This window comes from Mytilus galloprovincialis, chromosome 3, assembly GCF_965363235.1.
Source record: "Mytilus galloprovincialis chromosome 3, xbMytGall1.hap1.1, whole genome shotgun sequence".
Lineage (NCBI taxonomy): Eukaryota > Metazoa > Mollusca > Bivalvia > Mytilida > Mytilidae > Mytilus > Mytilus galloprovincialis.
In genome coordinates, this window is record NC_134840.1 from 16,548,013 (window position 1) to 16,568,322 (window position 20,310).

Below are 20,310 nucleotides of genomic sequence, written 5' to 3' on the forward strand. Positions count from 1 at the left end.
GGGGGGGAATTAGTGGAAAAACTATGTGAATTTTTATACTACATTGAACTTTTGATTTCGTCCCTGAGAGAAGTTGAATAGAAGTCATTTGAAGAAATAATATTACAGCCGATTTCATTGAGTGTGTAGCCAAAGGTAACTTGGGCAGTGGCGGATCCAGGGGCCGGGGGGGGGATCTGGGGGTTTGAATCCCCTTTTTTGGACGATCAATGCATTTGCAAAGAGGATAGTACACCTAACCTAATAATGACTGAATGGTTCAGCTAACAAGCAAGCTTACCAAAGATATTACCTTTGCCTACACACTCAACGAAATCGGCTATAAAGGGAGTTCATATATAAATTGTAGATATAACATAGTTGTTTCAGACATACACGAAATATTTTAAGGTTTAACTTCTATCAACAGATAACATTAACATGTTTTTAAAGATAGATTTTCCGGCCCTTGGTTTTTAAAGTAAAAATGAAAAAATAAATATATATACATATATCATAACATAATTAAACGTTACACAAATGCTCGGACGACCTGATGCTCAAGGTTTCATATAATATATATTTTTCTGTCTTATTACAGATATAGAATTGACATCCTGATTATGTAAACCATGGACACCACATAATGAAATTCATGGACGTTCGTATGCCTGTTACAGTTTTCGAAATTGGTATAGTTATTTTGTTAAACATGTATAATATATAGATATAGGAATATGATGTATGAGTGCGAATGAGACAACTCTCCATCCAAGTAACAATTTATAAAAGTAAACCATTATACATCAAGGTACGGACTGCGACACGGATCCTTGGCTCACAGCGAACAGCAAGCTATAAAGGACCCCAAAAATTACTATAAGACTTAATACTTAATCACTTTTGTTTGAAAAAACTTTCTCTCATATTTCAATTTGGCTCAGTATAAATTCGATATCAGCAGCATGACTGTTGTAGTCTTCGGTCACTTTTTTATCAATTGTATTATAATTCAGAATGTGAAATACATGTCTGTAGCCGATGCCTCCTTACTATATATTTTACAAGATAAGAGAATGTAGCCTTTTTAGGCTGTTTAATAAAGATAAATAATTTTGCAGCCGCTCATTATATATTAGACATATATTTCGATATCTATTTCAGGTACATCCATAAGGGGTTACAGTATTTACATTGATAGAAATGAAGAAACATAAGGAATGGTAAATATATACAACACTATTTTTTAAATTATTTTATACATATTTAACAAAACTGGTTGCAATGGTCTTCTCGGCACAAGACCATACAATAAGCACAAGTGTCAGCTGGATTGAAATGATTCGGCATTGAAGGTGATCTGCTATTGAAAAGATGAACAAAAATAATGATATATGGGAAACTTAATGTTGGGTTAACGTCACTGATGAGAGCCACCATTCAAACATCACAATATTCTAAGACTGTTACTGCATGTTTAAATATATGCTGCATGAATTTGCATCTCGTATGGCATACTAGATACTATACAATTAGTCTTATACAGCATATCACACCCAGTCTAAAAGAGGAACTATATTGCATTCGCCTTGTCCATCTGTTGAATATTCAAACTACCGCGACTGTATAATAGCATAACGTTCTCGTCATTATACTTGTGTATAGATACATTTGATTTCTGTTTGATATGGGTATATTACGGAAAATATTGTTCCGAGCCTGGTCAAAAGAGGTATGAACAACTTCCACCTTCTTTTTTGAAACTGGCTTAATCTGCTCCTGTTTTTTGCATTATGGTTCACAGGAAGATAAATAATACAACTAAAAATAAAGGTTAAATTAGAGTAAACGATTTTGGATTAAATAATTAAAGTAATTTCTCCTTCATTTTCATTTTTAGGTAATGCTGTGAGGATGCCTACCCCACGAAATTTCAGTTGCATTATATGTATGAAAACGCATTTAAAAGAGACAAACCGACGAGCAATATTTAATTCTGGATTACGGAACTATGTAGAGTCAATTTTAAAAAGACATGTGTACGAACATGACGCAATTTGCTTAAAATGTAGAACAAGAATTCAACGAGAAATTCAGGCTAACAAATTAGTTAACAATGTGACTGTTGCAGAAAAAAATAAAAGCAATGAAAAAAAACAACCAAGCTCTGGAGGCGTCCTTAGTCCAAAAACAATACAACTTCCAATATGTTCTACCACAAAATCACACCGTATGTGTATTGTCTGTAAGAAGCAGAATTCAAATAGGCATAGACTTATTGTTGTTCCCAATGAAGCCAAGACACAAACATTTATAGACAAGGGCATCTTTATTTCCACGAACAGTAGGTGTTGTTCTGATCACCTTGTTGGTAAATACTTCAAGCAAGAGGCTCTGAAAGCATTAAAGCATACTTCTCCGTCGACATTCTTCAACCGTACGGATGTAAACAACTTGTTGGATAGAACCAGGTCAATGCTAAAAGATGTTGGAAAACTTAATTTTGATGTCCAGATAGCTATGTCAGATGACGATTTTGTTAATCTCACTGGACTCTCCAAACAACCGTTTGACGTTGTCGCCACACATGTTACAGACTTAAGAAACTCTCAGGTACGCTCAATAAGAACATGTCTTGCTATTCTCCTAGTAAAATTACGCACTGGATTATCGAACACAATCTTGGGAACTCTTTTCAGCCTTAAGTCCTACAATATACGGCGAGCCGTACACTCAGCTCGAGAATCTCTAATTAAAAATTTTGTTCCATCATTTTTAGGATTTAACCATATGAGTCATTCCGTTTTTGCCCAGAGCCATACAACTCCAACTGCCAAAACATTGTTTACAGGAAACAATGAAGACACAGCTGTTCTGATCCTAGATGGGACATACATATACATACAGAAAAGTTCATACCACAAGTTCCAGAAGAAAACCTACAGTATGCACAAAAATCGACCTTTAGTCAAGCCCATGATTATAGTTGGATCTGATGGCTACATTTTGAGTGTCTTGGGGCCATATTATGCCAATGGCCACAACAACGATGCCTCAATTACCAAGCATTTATTTAAAACCAATGCTGAAGATATAAAGAAATGGATAAAGGACGATGACGTATTAGTAGTCGACAGAGGTTTCAGAGATGCTCAAGCTTTCCTTGAGAGTATGAACTTGAAGGTAGAGATGCCTTGTTTCATCAAAAAGGGACAAAAACAACACACTACTGAGGAGGCAAATTCTTCACGACTTATAACAAAAGTTCGATGGGTAGTTGAAAGCGCCAATGGACGCATTAAACAGTGGCGCTTTCTCGACAAGGTCGTTTCAAACCACTTCGTTCCCTATATTGGAGATTTTGTCAGAATTGTTTCTGCATTTATTAATTGCTTCCGGGCTCCACTGATTAATGATTTTTGCAATGAAGAGATCGGCCAAACTATGCTGGATAAAGCACAGCTTGGTAACCAGGTACAGAAGTATGTCGAGGACAATAATCTAATTCGCAAAAAGGCTATTTATTCTGAAGTAAATGGCACGGAAAACGTTTTAGATTTTCCGAAACTTACTCTCCAACAAATCAGAGATATTACAATGGGAGTATATCAACTGAAGCAAGCCCCAAGATATACAGAAAGCCATCTATCTGATGACAATTACATGCTCCAGACTTGCCGTGACCGTCCTAATCTATTACGAGTAAAACTAACATCCAGACATTCGTCCTCAAGAGTGTACAGTCTATGGATTGAATTTAGTGGAGATGAAGTCACTGGTTGGTATTGCACCTGTAAAGTTGGCGCCCGGGTGGTTGGTTGTTGTGCGCATATTGCATCTACAATGTGGTACCTTGGTTATAGCAGGTGGGAACTAGAGACACCAAGCACGTGTAAATATGCAGATTCAATTTTGAATGCAAAAGATGTGCCACTTGAAACAGATTCCGATTCTGATAGTGACGGTTTCATTGAGGAGTGAATCTCTGACACTCATATTTATTGACAGAGGTTAAGATGTAAATGCATAGATATAGTGAATTTATTCAACAGGGGGTGGGTTTTTTCATTGTTGTATTAACAAACGATTTTTTTTCGGAGATCAGCATTCGATTAAAATTGTTCTTGTCTTGCGGAATACTTTTAGATTTTAATGTTGAATACTTTTTTTTCTCGCTGATCTACTGTTAATTATCTGCTCACTAATTAAGAATAAGAATATGTTTGTACACATTTTTAGTCACATGTCAGATATATAAAAAAGAAGATGTGTTATGATTGCCAATGAGGTTAGATCCACATGAGTTTTAGTCATAGCTTAGGTATCAGTCTTTTTGCTCTTACTGAACATACTCTACATTAAACAATATTTAAATCTAAATAATGAACTACAATTATACTGAAATAGAAGATAGTTTGGTACACCTTGTCAGCAAATCTTGTTAAAGTTTTTCCTCATTGGAGCTGATTGACGTGTGATAATCACGTGTGATGCTATGTGTCTTTAATAAACAAGACTTTGGTCACTTTGGAGATTACCCTGTTTATGTGGTATTATGTACATATATACCAAAAGAAATGTGTTGATATATGATTATGCACTATGATAGGTTTATCTAATTACCTTCACTTTTAATACAAACATCCGACAGTTTTGATTCAGACCAATGGCGTACATTTTGTTGTCCATATTACACTATATCTTAAGATGCTTTTTACAAGTTTCTGCGTAATACATACTTAACCTAGTAAGTTATACCTGTTTGGCGGTTTATACTCTATACTCAGAATGTTGTCTCTTTGACATGCACATTCCCGATTTCAATTTCATCTATATGCAGTGGAACTTTTTACAAAGGATGATTTTCATTGGTTCCACGAACATTCACAGAACATTGTGTAATTTTGTCAAAGAAAACTGCCTGTTATTTCATTATTTATATAATTGTTTGATCATTGAATAAATCAATAGTTCCAGTAATGCATTCTGTTTTTTTTTAACTTAACTGCTATTGTACAAGGACTTAACATAATACTTGTTGAGAAGGCCTTGAAGGTCATAATAACTTTTTTTTTTTTTTTTTTTTTTTTAAACTTTTTCGTAAGACTTTATTATTTGTTGTTTTTTTTTGGGGGGGGGGGGGGGGGTGGCGTTTTTTTTTTCGTTTAGTAAACACCAAGCTTCAAGTTGGATAGTGATAAATCTACAAAATATCAAAACCGTATAGATGACAAATTAACATAAGAAAAGTACAATATCAGCGTAAATCATATAGAGAAAGGTCGTTGCTACGCAATGGATACGGTTGCTAGGTAGTTTCCAAGCATTAAAAAGCTAACAAAATGTAAGTTATTTACAACTGTCATGTAATCACCTAACAATAGATACCTAGCTTTGGTCAACACATGAGGGGTTGCATAAACCTTGAAGAGATATTAAAGGCTGTGGTTGCTTAGTATACAGTGCTGTTGCTAAGGGTCATTCTTGTGGCGAAGATATGATAAATACTCGTATTTAATAATTCAGATAAATGAGACATTATAGTTAGAGATTTCCATATATGTATTGTACAATGATACATTTTTATTCATATAAAAAAAAACACATTTTTAATGAATATGGTTAAAAATAGCGCATAAATAGCAGATTTTAAATCTGTTGCTAGGCAACCAACAAATGATAATTACAAAAAAAAATTGTCATTTTTTTAAGCTTCTATATTTAGTCTATTAAAATTATAAAATTCAATTCATTTGGACAGGGGCCAAAAATGGCCCTTATTGTACCTTGTCCTTTAAATGAATGCTGGATAAAAGAACAACAGAGATAAAAACTCTTCTCTAATTCCTCGTCAATTTATCCCTTTCTGCACGCATTGTATGACAAATATTTATTTGTTAAAATCCGTCGAATTTTCTTGCTTTCCCCTGAATTTCCTATTGTGATGGCATAAAAAAAAGGCGACCATGTCTGATGACATCACATAGAAAGAACACATCTTTTTGCAGATCATTGGAAAGGAAGGATTAACTGAAGTTTGACTGAATATTGTTTGAAAATCATTAGAGAAACAGATTCCACCACCAAATCTCATGTCATAAGATATTTAGAATCAACAAAATGAAGATTGAAAATATAATACACACAATTTATTATGCAAGTAATACAAAAAATTGCATTGTGTTTTTATTACTCTGTCACTGATATTGGAAATCATTTAAACAACACACACATACAGGGACTTGTGTCAAGTTAAAGTGTAAACTATATTTATTCATTTGATAATTGCATATGTAAGTGTAAAATAGATAAGAATACCAATATGCCTATTTCTGAAATGTTATACATGTGTTTTTGATATTGTGTTATTGAGTTTGTGTCCCATTGACAACTACCCCTAAACTTACCTCACATCTTTTTTTCTTTATAAGTCTTTTTTTTAAATAAATTTCCATAAGATACTTTCGACACCAAACATTGGAAAGCCAAATATTTTTAACAGTTATTAAAACATATATTTAAAAGCTTTTTGTTCCCTACATTGACTTGAATGAGAATCTATTATTGTAAAACTTGACTATTTTTTTGTTGTTTATTCCAAGGTTACTTTAATTCTAACTAATAGCTTTCTGAACAAAGTTTGTACAATGAGTTTAGTCAACTGTTAGATCATATATCCACTGGTTACTTAAAAATGAATATTGTTTATGTAATTGTAGACTTATCTTAAGCACACAAGACCAGGTTTAGGTGTAGGGTCGTGGGATAGAGGTATGGACTATTATAAGGCTTGCTTGAAATGGCATACCTCACTGCAACTTAGTCCAGAAGAAGTTCACAGGAAAGGATTGGAAGAAGTTTCCCGTATTTCTACACAGATGAAAGCTGTGAGTTTTCGCAGTTTAAAAATATTAAGAAAATTGACTTAAGAAGGCTGGAGGGTACAAAAATTTCAGCAAATTTTTAAACATTGTTTTTCATTACAAATTTTATTTATTGCACTATTAGTTGTTACTGTATGATATGGTACAAAAATCAACCAAAATATTTTCTTCAGCTAAACCATGGATAATAACTAAAATTCTCAATTAAGAAAGTTGTGCTTATATTCATTACATATATACAAGTATTTCTATCTTATACTATACAGTACTACAAGATATCTTTCACAACCATTCAGAACTGTAAATTGCAGAATAGAAATTATGTTGTTTTTCCTTTTGTAAAGTTTCCATTTCTGGTAACTTTATACATTGCGCTTGTGTATTCCCTCTAATTATCTTTTTTATTTCGAAATATGTCATTTAATTAGGAATTTCAGTAATTTTGTTTCATGTTACATTCAATTTAATAAACTCATCATAGATACCAGGATTGAATTTTGTTTTTACGCCAGACGGGCATTATGTATACAAAAGACTCATCAGTGACACTCGAATCCAAAAAAGTTAAAAAGGCCAAATAAAGTACGAAGTTGAAAAACATTGAGGACCAAAATTCCTGAAAATTTTGTGAAATACAGCTTAGGTAATCTATTCCTGAGGTAGAAAATCCTTACTATTTCAAAATTCAAAGTTTTGTAAACAGTTAATTTATAAATAAGACCATATCAATGATAATTCATATCAACACTTGGCGGCTTGTTTTTATGATACCTTTATTTATTTTTTTAGGTTTATTGAATTAAGTGTTTTTTTCTATTCTATAGATATTTAGGAAAATGGGAATGAATGGAAGTATAAAAGATGGTTTCAATCAACTCAAAAATGATTCTTCATACTTCTTAAAAACAGAGGTGAGTATATTTTTTGCTTATTCATACTCATAGTGTCAATTATTATACTTTAAAAAAAAACCTGATAAATATTATAAAATAAAATAAATTATTTCAATGAATAATTCTTTGAGATTCTATTTTTTTTCCCTTTTCTGCATTATCATTAACTTATAAATAAGAAAAAAGATTTGGTGACCGTCTCGAGGTGAAGCAAATGAATCTTTTACTCATAAAAAAATGTCATCTGTTATATTGGTTATTCTCATCCGATTCTGTCTAATGCGTAGTCCGTTGCTGTGTGTGTTACATTTTAATGTTGTGTCGTTGTTCTCAAATATTTAATGCGTTTCCCTCAGTTTTAGTTTGTTACCCCGATTTTGTTTTTTGTCCATAGATTTATGAGTTTTGAACAGCGGTATACTACTCTTTCCTTATTTATTAATAACATGTTGATAATAAATCATGAGATCCTACAATCTAATATATTGAGGTGTACTTCACAGTACACCTTGTCAACAGCAATAAGTATGTACTTACAAAAAAAAATGTTTTGTTATTTGATATCTGTAGGATGAAGTCGTTTCAACGTTTGAGGATATTATTGAGAGACAGATAGAACCCAAACTAAATACTCTGTTCAAAGACAATCCTAATCTACCACTAGTGTAAGTAGTTACTGTTAGAGGAGAAATTTTTGTGGAGGATTTAATTTCGTTTATTTCGTGGAAGGTATATATCCACGAAATTAAAACACCCACGAAAATTTAACCTCCATATAACAAATTGTATAATACCACTAACATTCAAGGAAACGATGAAATTAAATCCCCATTAAATCTTATGGAGACAAAACCACGAAATTTTAACCCCACAAAAATTAATGTTTCTACAGTAGTTAGGTATTTATTTGCCTAATCATATATAGATTGCAATATTAATTTGTTTTACATTTTCTAGATCCGTCATCAATATTTTTCTTTTTTCTGTAAAAGCAATGAAATACCAAAGGTCTGTGTTTGTTGGATTGATATACAAATGTATGTATTTAGACCGTTGGTTTTCCTGTTTGAATGGCTTTACACTAGTAATTTTGGGGCCCTTTATAGCTTTTTGTTCGGTGTGAGCCAAGGCTCCGTGTTGAAGGCCGTGCATTGACCTATAATGGTTTTATTTTATAAATTGTTATTTGGATGGAGAGTTGTCTCATTGGCACTCATACCACATCTTCCTACATCTATTATCTGTTTTAAACAGATTCTGATCATATTATGCATTTAGTTTTTATTCTGTACAGAATTTGTTTTGTTGGAAAATAGTGGTAGTTAAAATGAATATAAGTTTTTAGCTGTTTAAGATATATAATTGTATTTTTTTTATCTATGTATATAGGTGTCCTTGCATTTTTCCTTCTACATATTTGTAACATCTTTTATTCATTTATATGATGTCATTGTTTTTGTTTTCACCTGTATGTCATATATATATTAACACCATGTTCAGGACTTATAAATATAAACTTTTTATTGTACTATAGAGTTGAACCTATGCCGTATAACGGACCCCTAGGCATGTATTTAACAGGGTCCCCGGATGGAACAAAGCCAGGAACATTCCAAGTAAATGGACTACATCCTTCGGAAATGTAAGCTTACATTTATATGATCTAAACTGATAAAATATTTCTAATAACACAGACAACAAACATGCACCAAAATTAGTTAACTAAATGAAATTTATATAAATAATTGGTCATAAAGATGTTTAATACATGTTTTGAAAAGCTGTTAATTTGTCTTCCTTCATATGACTTAAAATGAATTACTTATATGTTGGAATTATTATGACACATTTAGTTTATATATTTTAGATTAAAATTTCTTTTAAGATCGGAGATAAACTAAATGTGGATAAAAATACTGCAAAGAACTGCTGCAAAATTTAGATAAAGAAATAAAACAGAATTTGAAAAAAAAAAAAAAAAAAAATTTAGAAGTGAGATATATAAGGAAACACATTCACCAGTCATCCAATAGCAGATCCTCTTCTTTCACAAGAAAGGAGGAAAATGCAAAGAGGGCAAAGTCTAAGAAAGGCATACCTGTCCATAAGACGTCAAATTCAAAATGTTGTAACCCAATACACATATGTGGAAATACTGGGCTATGTGCTGGTCTAGAGGTGACGCTGTAGTAGTGACTTAACATGAACATTGATATAACCAAAATGTTAAATCTGAATGGTGCCAGGGATGGTTTCTTCCAATGGTTACAATACTGATACTATACTATCATTCATATTAAGTGTATCTATTTCTTTTCCAGGCCAACATTTGGATTTATGGCATTGGCTCTGCATGAAACAGTTCCAGGCCATCATCTACAGGTTAGACTTCTTGCTTTGTGATCTGATAAACATATTTGTGTTCTTAACCCATGAATATTCATATTGGGCATCAAGCTATCCTATAATTCTTTATTATGACAGTTGTTGGTATATAAAACTATTTATAAACTGTGAGTATTCAAATAAAGATAAGAATTTTGACCAAATCAAATCTTTGTTCAGAAAAAAAGTCGTGTGGTTTAGTGGGACGGCTACAGTGCAGGCGATTTGGTGTCAAGATATCTCAATATATATAGCAGCACATGACATACAAATCTATGGGAGTGTGGATTAATCAGTACAGAGATTAATTCAATTACACAAATAAAATTATAGATTTCCTAACAATCTAATTTTAACACACTATTTAATATATAAATATAAGAATGTTTAAAATATTTACAAAATGATGAAAATAAACGCAATATTTCGCTAGACCAACTAGCTTTATCAAGCGTGCATCTATCCAGGTGAAATCGGATGTAGATTATAAGAAACTTTTGCAGCTCAATGTATATGTTGCACTTAGCTGCCTTGAAAATAAGAAAATTTTTTGCAGCTCAATGTCTATGTTGCACTTGAATTTAACTGCCTTGAAAATAAGAAAATTTTGCAGCTCAATGTATATGTTGCACTTGGATTTAGCTGCCTTGAAAATACATAATTAGTAGTTGAAGTTAGCAACGTCCATTGGCCAATATTACGGGATAAATAGGACGATGCTTTGTTTTAAATTATTCTTTATCTTTCCTGTATCTTTTCTCGTCTTTTTCGTTAAGACCATATTTTAAACATTCTTATATTTACATATTAAATAGTGTGTTAAAATTAAATTGTTAGGCAATCTATATATATATATAGAGTCTATAAGAATCTACCAACCTTATATATATATGTGAGTCTAAAAGATTGTGTAACAATACCGATACCAATACCTATTAAGTTTACTGGTTGGTAGATTCTTATAGACTCTCTATATATATATGCACATTCAAAATATTTCATATATAAATATTTTAACTGTAGATATTATTTGATAATATAATTGTTTAAATAACTTATTACAGATAAGCATACAATCCTTAGCTAAGAATGCTGGTTTTAGACGACATGGTTTAGACAGTAAATATTTCCAGCCACCAACACTATTTCCTTTTTATACAGCTTTTGTAGAGGTATATATATATATATTTATCAATTCTTTCATGCATGATATGCCATATTTCATAAATAGACTGGTAGAATGTATATCTGTATAATTTCTATCCTTTTTGAAAGTAGTAGGGGTTCTTTTCTAGATATGTGCAAATTAAGAATTCAAACATGTTTGTCTATTTCTGTCCTTAAAATAGAAAATTCAGAGCAGAGAAAAATGGATCATTCAACAATTAAATTCAAATAACAAGTTGATTTGCAGGTTAAAATCATGATATAGGGTCAGTTAGAATGTTTTATATGCATGGTAATTATCATTGTCACAATTTATTTTTAAATTACTGTATCATACATAAATTATAAAGGTGTGATTCCATTTGTATGTTTTGTCTTCTATCCAGTATATGGGTATTTTAAAAGTATCTCATGCATTCTTTTTTTTATCGTATGATCCATGTATATTCATTTCAGGGTTGGGCTCTGTATGCTGAATACTTAGGAGAGGAAATGGGTGTTTATAAGACTGATGCTCAAATGTAAGATTTTGTATGTTTACAAATGATGAAAAAAATTTTTACAATATTTTTGTCTATTTTAACTGTAACATTACAAGGATTTCAGAAAGATTGTTTTAGGGTTTATATAAGTCTGCTATAAAGTGTGATGAGTTTTCAGATTCTTCACTCAGCAACTTCCTGTTTACCAAAATGTTTGGGCGGGGTATCATCTGTGAGCAGTAGCTTGCAGTTCCACTTGATACATCAAGTATTTAATTCACATTTATGACTAATTTTTAAGCTTGCAGCGGGGTTAAACGTTTAAATGATACCAAACTTTCTCCCTTTACTGAAACAATAGTATAACATCACAACATAGAAAGACACACTATTAAATATTAATTGGAAGGTTTGACTTTATTAAAGAGACAAAACACATATTTAGAAAATACCACATAGATTTATAGACCTTCACGGCTTCCTTGTGAGACTTTTCAAGAACAAAGTAAACTACAGTCAAACCTTCATATAAAGGTCACCCTAGAAACCAGGAAAAACTGACCTCATAAGAGGGGTTACCTTTGAATTAAGGTTTAAAATGAGAGGGACTTGACAAGATTTTTCCTTTAATAGAGGTAACCTTTATAGCAGGTTTTACAGTATTGGAGACTGTTGGGAAGATGCATACTTTTTTAAAGCTGAATATAATTTTATATAGGTTAGGTCGTTATAGCGAGGAAATATTCAGAGCCTGCAGACTGGTAGTTGACACTGGACTCCACTATATGGGGTAAGGATTTTAAATAAATTTTACAATTTAATGAACCTATTGAATCATATCAAGTAATAATTTTATTTACTAGAATATATAGAAGGATATCTGAAATCTTAACCATAACATCAATGGCTATACAAAGTAAGGAGATGATTGCCTATAATAAACCTATTCAACAGAGTACAAATCAAGTGATTGATGCATATATAGGTCACCATACAGCTTTCAACAATGAACAGAAACCATACCCTGACAAAAGGCAGCTGGAAAAAGCCCTGCTATAACAAAATATGGAACAATTCATATGAAAAAATCAACAACCTGATAAATGACAAAACACTTAACAAAAAAAAATAATACGAAAGACATCATCCAAAAACAACCACTGTTTTACAGGCATCTGACTTGGGAAAAGTAAAATCACAAAAATACTGAAATCCGAGGCAAATTCAAAAATGAAAGTCCCTAATCAAATGGCAAAATAAAATAAAAAAAGATAGGAAAGGCATATATAGAATGTGGTGGGGACAACACATGTTTGTGAGGGTTGTTTCCTTCCTAACCTTAGACAGTAGTGTAACAGCACACCAGAACTGTTGTAGGTGGCTTGACTCATCAGATGGCAAGGATGCACTAAAAACAACACATAGACGAACGAATCAAAACAGATGGCAAGGATGCACTAAAAACAACACATAGACGAACGAATCAAAACAGATGGCAAGGATGCACTAAAAACAACACAAACACGAAAGAATCAAAACAGATGGCAAGGATGCACTAAAAAAAAAGACAAAATAATCAAAACAGATGGCAAGGATGCACTAAAAACAACACAAAGACAAAAGAATCAAAACAGATGGCAAGGATGCACTAAAAATACAAAGACAAAAGAATCAAAACAGATGGCAAAGATGCACTAAAAACAACACAAAGACAAAATAATCAAAACAGATGGCAAGGATGCACTAAAAACAACACAAAGACAAAATAATCAAAACAGATGGCAAGGATGCACTAAAACCAACACAAAGACAAAATAATCAAAACAGATGGCAAGGATGCACTAAAAACAACACAAAGACAAAAGAATCAAAACAGATGACAAGGATGCACTTAAAACAACACAAAAACAAAAGAATCAAAACAGATGACAAGGATGCACTAAAACAACACAAAGACAAATGAATCAAAACAGATGGCAAGGATGCACTAAAAACAACACAAAGACAAAATAATCAAAACAGATGGCAAGGATGCACTAAAAACAACACAAAGACAAAAGAATCAAAACAGATGGCAAGGATGCACTAAAAACAACACAAAGACAAAAGAATCAAAACAGATGGCAAGGATGCACTAAAAACAATACAAGGACCAAAGAATGAAAACAGAAGGCAAGGATGCACTAAAAACAACACAAAGACAAAATAATCAAAACAGATGGCAAGGATGCACTAAAAACAACACAAAGACAAAAGAATCAAAACAGATGACAAGGATGCACTTAAAACAACACAAAAACAAAAGAATCAAAACAGATGGCAAGGATGCACTAAAACAACACAAAGACAAATGAATCAAAACAGATGGCAAGGATGCACTAAAAACAACACAAAGACAAAATAATCAAAACAGATGGCAAGGATGCACTAAAAACAACACAAAGACAAAAGAATCAAAACAGATGGCAAGGATGCACTACAAACAATACAAGGACCAAAGAATGAAAACAGAAGGCAAGGATGCACTAAAAACAAAGACAAATGAATCAAAACAGATATCAAGGATGCAAAAAAAGAAAAACAACTAACACAAAGATATAAGAATCAAACACTGATCTAACAGTTTTGTAGAAACCTACTAGAAAGTAGTTCAAAGCTAATAACAAATTATAAATAAATTTATGTTCTTCTACACCCATGTATCAATTAATACACATCCAATGGATTTAGTGTTCAGACATCTTTAAAAATTTTGATAAAATAAGTCAAAACCAAATCAATGATTACTTGCAAGACAATAATTTGACCTCATTTATATCCAAGTAATATATGTTCATTTAATTTTGGCAGTCGAATAAGTCTCATTGTAGTAAAAATTCATTACCTGTCATACATATTCTATTTTACACCAAGAACTGTTGGATGACCAAGGTTAAGACTGTGAAGTGTATGAACAGAACTGAATAAGCAGCTGTGAAAAACACTGAAGTATATTGGCACTCTGAACAGTATTGAATAATAAGTGTTTCTGATCAGAGTGTTTTCTTGGTAAACTATAATTATAAAAGGACAATGTTGTTGCTTCTGAAAACGTTATATAGTCTAACTAAATTTACAAATTAATTAGTGCATCTGAAGTTTTTGTTTCCACCAAAAACATGTTGGTTTCTTTGATAAGACTTGCAGCACATTATGATGAACATTTTTGGTTCTAGGTGGTCTAGAAAACAAGCTATAGAATATATGTCAAACTACACTGCTTCAGGTGAAAATGAACTGTCTAATGAGATAAATAGATATATCACTTGGCCAGGACAAGCATGTGCTTATAAAATTGGAGAACTGAAAATTAAAGAATTAAGAAAGAAAGCTGAAGAAGAATTAGGTATAATTGTATCATATTGTTTTATATACACAACTACTTTAAAATATAACTACTGGAGTTTCATAGACATGTGTAATTTTTTTGCCAAACCATAGCATCATTGTAGAAAAACCTAGTTTTGAAATGCTCAAATGTTGAATCAGATTTTACAATTCTTATACTATTTTTACCATAATACTTTTCCATACTTATGTTGAAGAGAGACATAGGAAAGTACCTACTTAAAAAAAATAGAGAATGAAAATGGGGAATGTGTCAAAGAAACTTTAGGAACAATCCGACCTAAAAGTAAAATAAAAAATAAAACAACCAATGGGTCTTCAATGGATCTTCAACACAGCAAGAAGTATTCGTCATACCAAAATGCATATTTCAATATTTAGAAAAAAGTTACTTTACATACAATTGGACAGATAAACATGCATGTTCATTGGATTTTGCAAAGTATTCTTTTATTTATAGATTTATAAGTAAATTCCAAAAATACAGGTTTTGGTACAATCAACTGTCTGTGACACCATACGTGCAATTATTGGTAACAGAAATCGTATACAATTTTTTTGCAAAGACAAATGCATGCCAAAAACCAACATTAATAGACTGCAAGATATAAATACATGATTGATGAAGCTTATTTGGATGGTTTGTCATTAACTGTTGGTTACTTTAAATATCATTAGCTGTGTTTGGATAACAACATTACATTTGGATGTGATATTATCTGTCTTTCTATATTATCCATGTTTTAAATTTGAATGAACTTGTAAAATTGGTTATCATGTATCAGTTTTATTTTTAAAATTTTAAAATTGACAATGCAATTACAAGAAATAAAAAAAAATATAAAACAGATGAAATTCTTTTTATGTTGTTAAAATAGTAAAGCACACATTATGATAATAATATTTTTCAGGAAACTCATTTGATATAAAGGATTTCCATTCTGTTGTATTGAAAAATGGCCCAATGCCACTTAACATATTAGAAACTGTTATTGATAGCTGGATAGAAGAAGTGAAAAGGAAACCACCAACCACTCCTCCAAATAGGAAGACTAATACTAACACTGGATGTCTAACTTCACCACATGTTTACTTGCAGTCTTTATTATTGTTTGTGATAATGCACTTTGTTAAAGATTAAATTATTGCTTTTTTATCTCATATTTCTATAAATACATCATACATAACATTTAATGGCTTTGTTGTAAAATGAAGTTTGTCTTGTTATATGTACACATAGATGAAATTTATTAGAAAAAAGAAAATACAAATTTTCTCTATCATTCTGTTCTATGTTAATAAAAATAAACAACCATTACGTTTAACCTTTATTCCAGAGTGCGACTTTTGTTATATAGTGAGTTTAACCTTTATTCCAGAGTGCGACTTTTGTTATATAGTGAGTTTAACCTTTATTCCAGAGTGCCACTTTTGTTATATAGTGAGTTTAACCTTTATTCCAGAGTGCCACTTTTGTTATATAGTGAGTTTAACCTTTATTCCAGAGTGCCACTTTTGTTATATAGTGAGTTTAACCTTTATTCCAAAGTGCCACTTTTGTTATATAGTGAGCTAGCACAAATCATAAGGTACATAAACCTAAACATACCAACAGTTCAACACACAAATGTCTGTGCAATGTGTCAAGTGCTTGATCTTAGTCAATTGTTGTCAATGTTGTTTGTTGCTCGCTAACACCAGAGACATATGTATATGTGTTGGCTAACACATACTAATTGGTGACTTAAAGGATAACTGAAACATTGGAGTTTTTAGATATTCATCTGGTCAAAAATCCAATAACCACAAACATGGTCGCCACTTCTTAAAATTAATCATAGTTTTAAACTACAGTTTTTGGCTCTAAAAACAAAGCAGTTAGAGCAACATCTGGTTAAAATTGTCAGCAGGACAAAAACTAAAAGAAAGGATTTTGCAGATGTATAAGACGACACACATTCACACACGATCTACGCTACACACACATTCTAGGTGAGGGATTCAAGCTATTATAAAAGACTTTTGTTTACTGATTAACACCACCTTCTTGGCTGTCAGAGAAGCATCAGATACCAAATTGGTTTTACACAGGTTTCAAATCAGTGACATACTGCACTTAAGATGAAAACTACCAGGAGGCTACTGATGGGGTTCATAGTATGACATTTAGTGAATTCTACCGGAGGCTACTGATGGGGTTCATAGTATGACATTTAGTCTACAAGGAGGCTACTGATGGGGTTCATAGTATGACATTTAGTCTACAAGGAGGCTACTGATGGGGTTCATAGTATGACATTTAGTCTACCAGGAGGCCACTGATGGGGTTCATAGTATGACATTTAGTCTTTTCTTTATCTAACATTTTAAAAGGAACAATATTAAAATAGCATCATTTGGTTGCACTTCAACTTCTAATTGCCCTTCAGACCACTTAAATAAAGATATGAAAATTTCACAATATGACTCATATACCATCATAGAAACGAAAGGATATTAGATGTAGATCCATGACACAAAATCAATATATGCACAGCAAACCACAAAAAAAGCAGGAACAGATAACTGCTGTTCAACATCGTAAGGTCATAGCAATACTTTCAACATTTGTCTACTTAATTAACAACACCCCTTACTGCAAGTTTCAGACGGCACATAGCACCTGTTTCAGCGAATGTTTTGCAAACTTTCGATCAAGCCCTACTATGAATTGAAGAACAAACCCTGAGAGTAATATGAATAAAATAAATCATTCCTAAAATGAAATTATCAATTTGATTGAATTTTGGAAGGTAAACTGTGCGAATAGACACACCAGCAAACTTGACAATACACAACCTGTATATTGTATAAACTCATGCATGTTTCAATTATACGAATAACTAGTGATGTCTTTTTCGTTCTTAATGCGATTTTGTGATAATGTTAAACTATGATTAGGGAACAAAAGTGTGAGTCAAATGACTCATTCCAGAGGGTATTTATATTTACATGTGGTACATCTTAATGTATTAGGCGAATATTATATATATACATGAAGAAGAGAACAACGGGAGACATTTTTCAGTTTTATTGTACCATGTTGTACAAATGTATATCTTCATGCCTGAAATATAATGAAATATATAATTATTATCGATTGTTCGACAAATAAATCTAATATCTTTTTATATAAAATGCACGATTTATCTCATAATGTTTTTTTCAGTTCACAGATAAGGAACTAAGAAGTAACTTTACACAGAAAGCAAATATCGGCTTTCATAATGACAACATAGTTGATTATTCATAATCGTAACATCTTACATACGTTTGTAATCTCAAACTTCGCTTTAAAGTCTATCACTGTTTTCAGAAGGTATATTTATGAAAAGATTCAAGCTAATATTAGAAGCTTCCTTGATACAAAGACATTTCCAGATCTACTTATTATTAATTCTAAATACAATATGCTAACAGTTTGATGTACCTTTTTATTGACAACGATCCCGTCTACATACATCATCTGCAGAAGCCTGAGACAACACTTTAGACTGGTCCATTTTTATAACTTCATTACCTACAGGGAGGAAACGAAGAGTTCTTAAAAATATGATTTCCCTATTGACTGATTGTACAAATATACGGCTCAATCAAAGATTTCTAATATATTGACATATTCAGACGTGTAAGCAAGTTAAAAAAGACGATTTGGACGGAGGGGCATTTTGTCTTATTCAATAGGTGTTGGAAAACACTAGGCAGATAAAGCATCCCTATATAACCTCCCGAATAATCTATTTATCAAACGAATAAATGTTTTACATCCACGAATATTTGTACAAACAACTTATTGTGAATTAAAATAAAGTCATGGTGTAAAGCGTAAAAACTATAGACAGACTATTAATATTTATATAGATTAAACTGTTAGTTTTCCCGTTTGAATAGTTTTACACTAGTTATTTTTGGAGCCCTATATAGCTTGCTGTTTGGTGTGAGCCAACTTGAAGGCTCAGTGTTGAAGGCCGTATTTTGACCTATAATGGTTTCCTTTAACAGATGGTTTGGATGGTGTGTTGTCTCATTGGCACACATATCACATCTTCTTATATCTATCTAAGTATTTTTCTGTATTTAAATAATATCTAACAAAATAAAGTCCTACTTGTTCATATTATTCTGACAGTCTAGCGGGTACTGGTTTTTGTTTTGCTACGAGGCTTACTCTGTCAATGTTGATTTCTAGACACATTTCTTTAGCAGTGATCTGTAAAACATATAATAGTAAATTACCATTTTCATTTATAATATATACGCTAAAATGTAATAAGATAAACAATTCTTATGCACCACGTTTTGTAATATTAATTTGCAATTGATAACCTCACAAATTTCAGATGTCATAATCGCACAGCTTAACTAACGTACTCTATAGACTTTTTCTGTTTATTTCATCTGTCTTCTGGTTAATTTTGTTTTTTGGGCTGTTTTATCTTATTTATTTTTACCCCCATATCGCATTTTTCTTTATCTATTAGCAAGCATCATTATCAGGTTTAATAACAAAATATTTTAATATATGTAGCAACAACCAATGTTTTCAATATTTACTCAAGTTTGTTAAGGTAACATTTGATAATAGTATTAAAAAATGTCTGACCCAATCAAAGTACAGATCCAGTTGATTGGACTGTAACTCTTTTTTCTTATAAAGACCATATGTACTAGTAGTATTCATGGAATCAATATCAGCCTCCATTCCGGTCGGTAAAGCAATTTCCATAAATCCCATAGTGCTGTTTCCACCTCGTAACCAACTTGAAAGAAATCAAAGTCGATTTAAATAAAATGAATACATACAATAATATAGCATTTATTAGCCAACAAGAATAAATGATAAAATATTAATGAGAATACGATTATTGTATATGAACCGTACTGAATTGGCCGCAGTACATATGTAGCAGAGTGATTTTTCATGCTTCATAAATTATGTAATTTGCACTTTTGAAATCATTGATTTATATTAAAAATCTACTTATCAAATTCTTATTGAGTCTTTAGTTTAATTATTTCACTCTTGCAAAGTATTTTTACTAAAGGATATTTATCCTTTATGACTTGATTTAGTATATAATTTACGTATTGAGT

At 31.7% G+C, this 20,310-nt stretch overlaps 2 protein-coding genes across 4 annotated transcripts in view; both read left to right on the forward strand.

Annotated features, from left to right (window-relative positions):
- LOC143067272 (uncharacterized) overlaps window positions 1–16,492 on the forward strand; it is a 121,548-nt gene extending 105,056 nt beyond the window's left edge. For all 3 annotated transcript variants that reach the window (XM_076240396.1, XM_076240395.1, XM_076240397.1), the window contains 10 exons: window positions 6,699–6,866; window positions 7,688–7,774; window positions 8,327–8,421; window positions 9,291–9,398; window positions 10,078–10,138; window positions 11,206–11,313; window positions 11,765–11,829; window positions 12,509–12,580; window positions 15,006–15,175; window positions 16,089–16,492. In XM_076240396.1, the coding sequence (XP_076096511.1) occupies window positions 6,699–6,866; window positions 7,688–7,774; window positions 8,327–8,421; window positions 9,291–9,398; window positions 10,078–10,138; window positions 11,206–11,313; window positions 11,765–11,829; window positions 12,509–12,580; window positions 15,006–15,175; window positions 16,089–16,318 (1,164 nt within the window). In that variant the 3' untranslated portion in view covers window positions 16,319–16,492. The remainder of the gene's footprint in view (window positions 1–6,698; window positions 6,867–7,687; window positions 7,775–8,326; window positions 8,422–9,290; window positions 9,399–10,077; window positions 10,139–11,205; window positions 11,314–11,764; window positions 11,830–12,508; window positions 12,581–15,005; window positions 15,176–16,088) is intronic.
- Window positions 2,560–4,993, forward strand: LOC143069808 (uncharacterized; the record flags this gene model as incomplete). The annotated part of the gene is made up of 1 exon (XM_076244614.1): window positions 2,560–4,993. A coding segment is annotated over one exon (1,401 nt), but the record flags the coding sequence as incomplete, so codon positions are not given.
- Window positions 16,493–20,310: the final 3,818 nt, after the last annotated feature.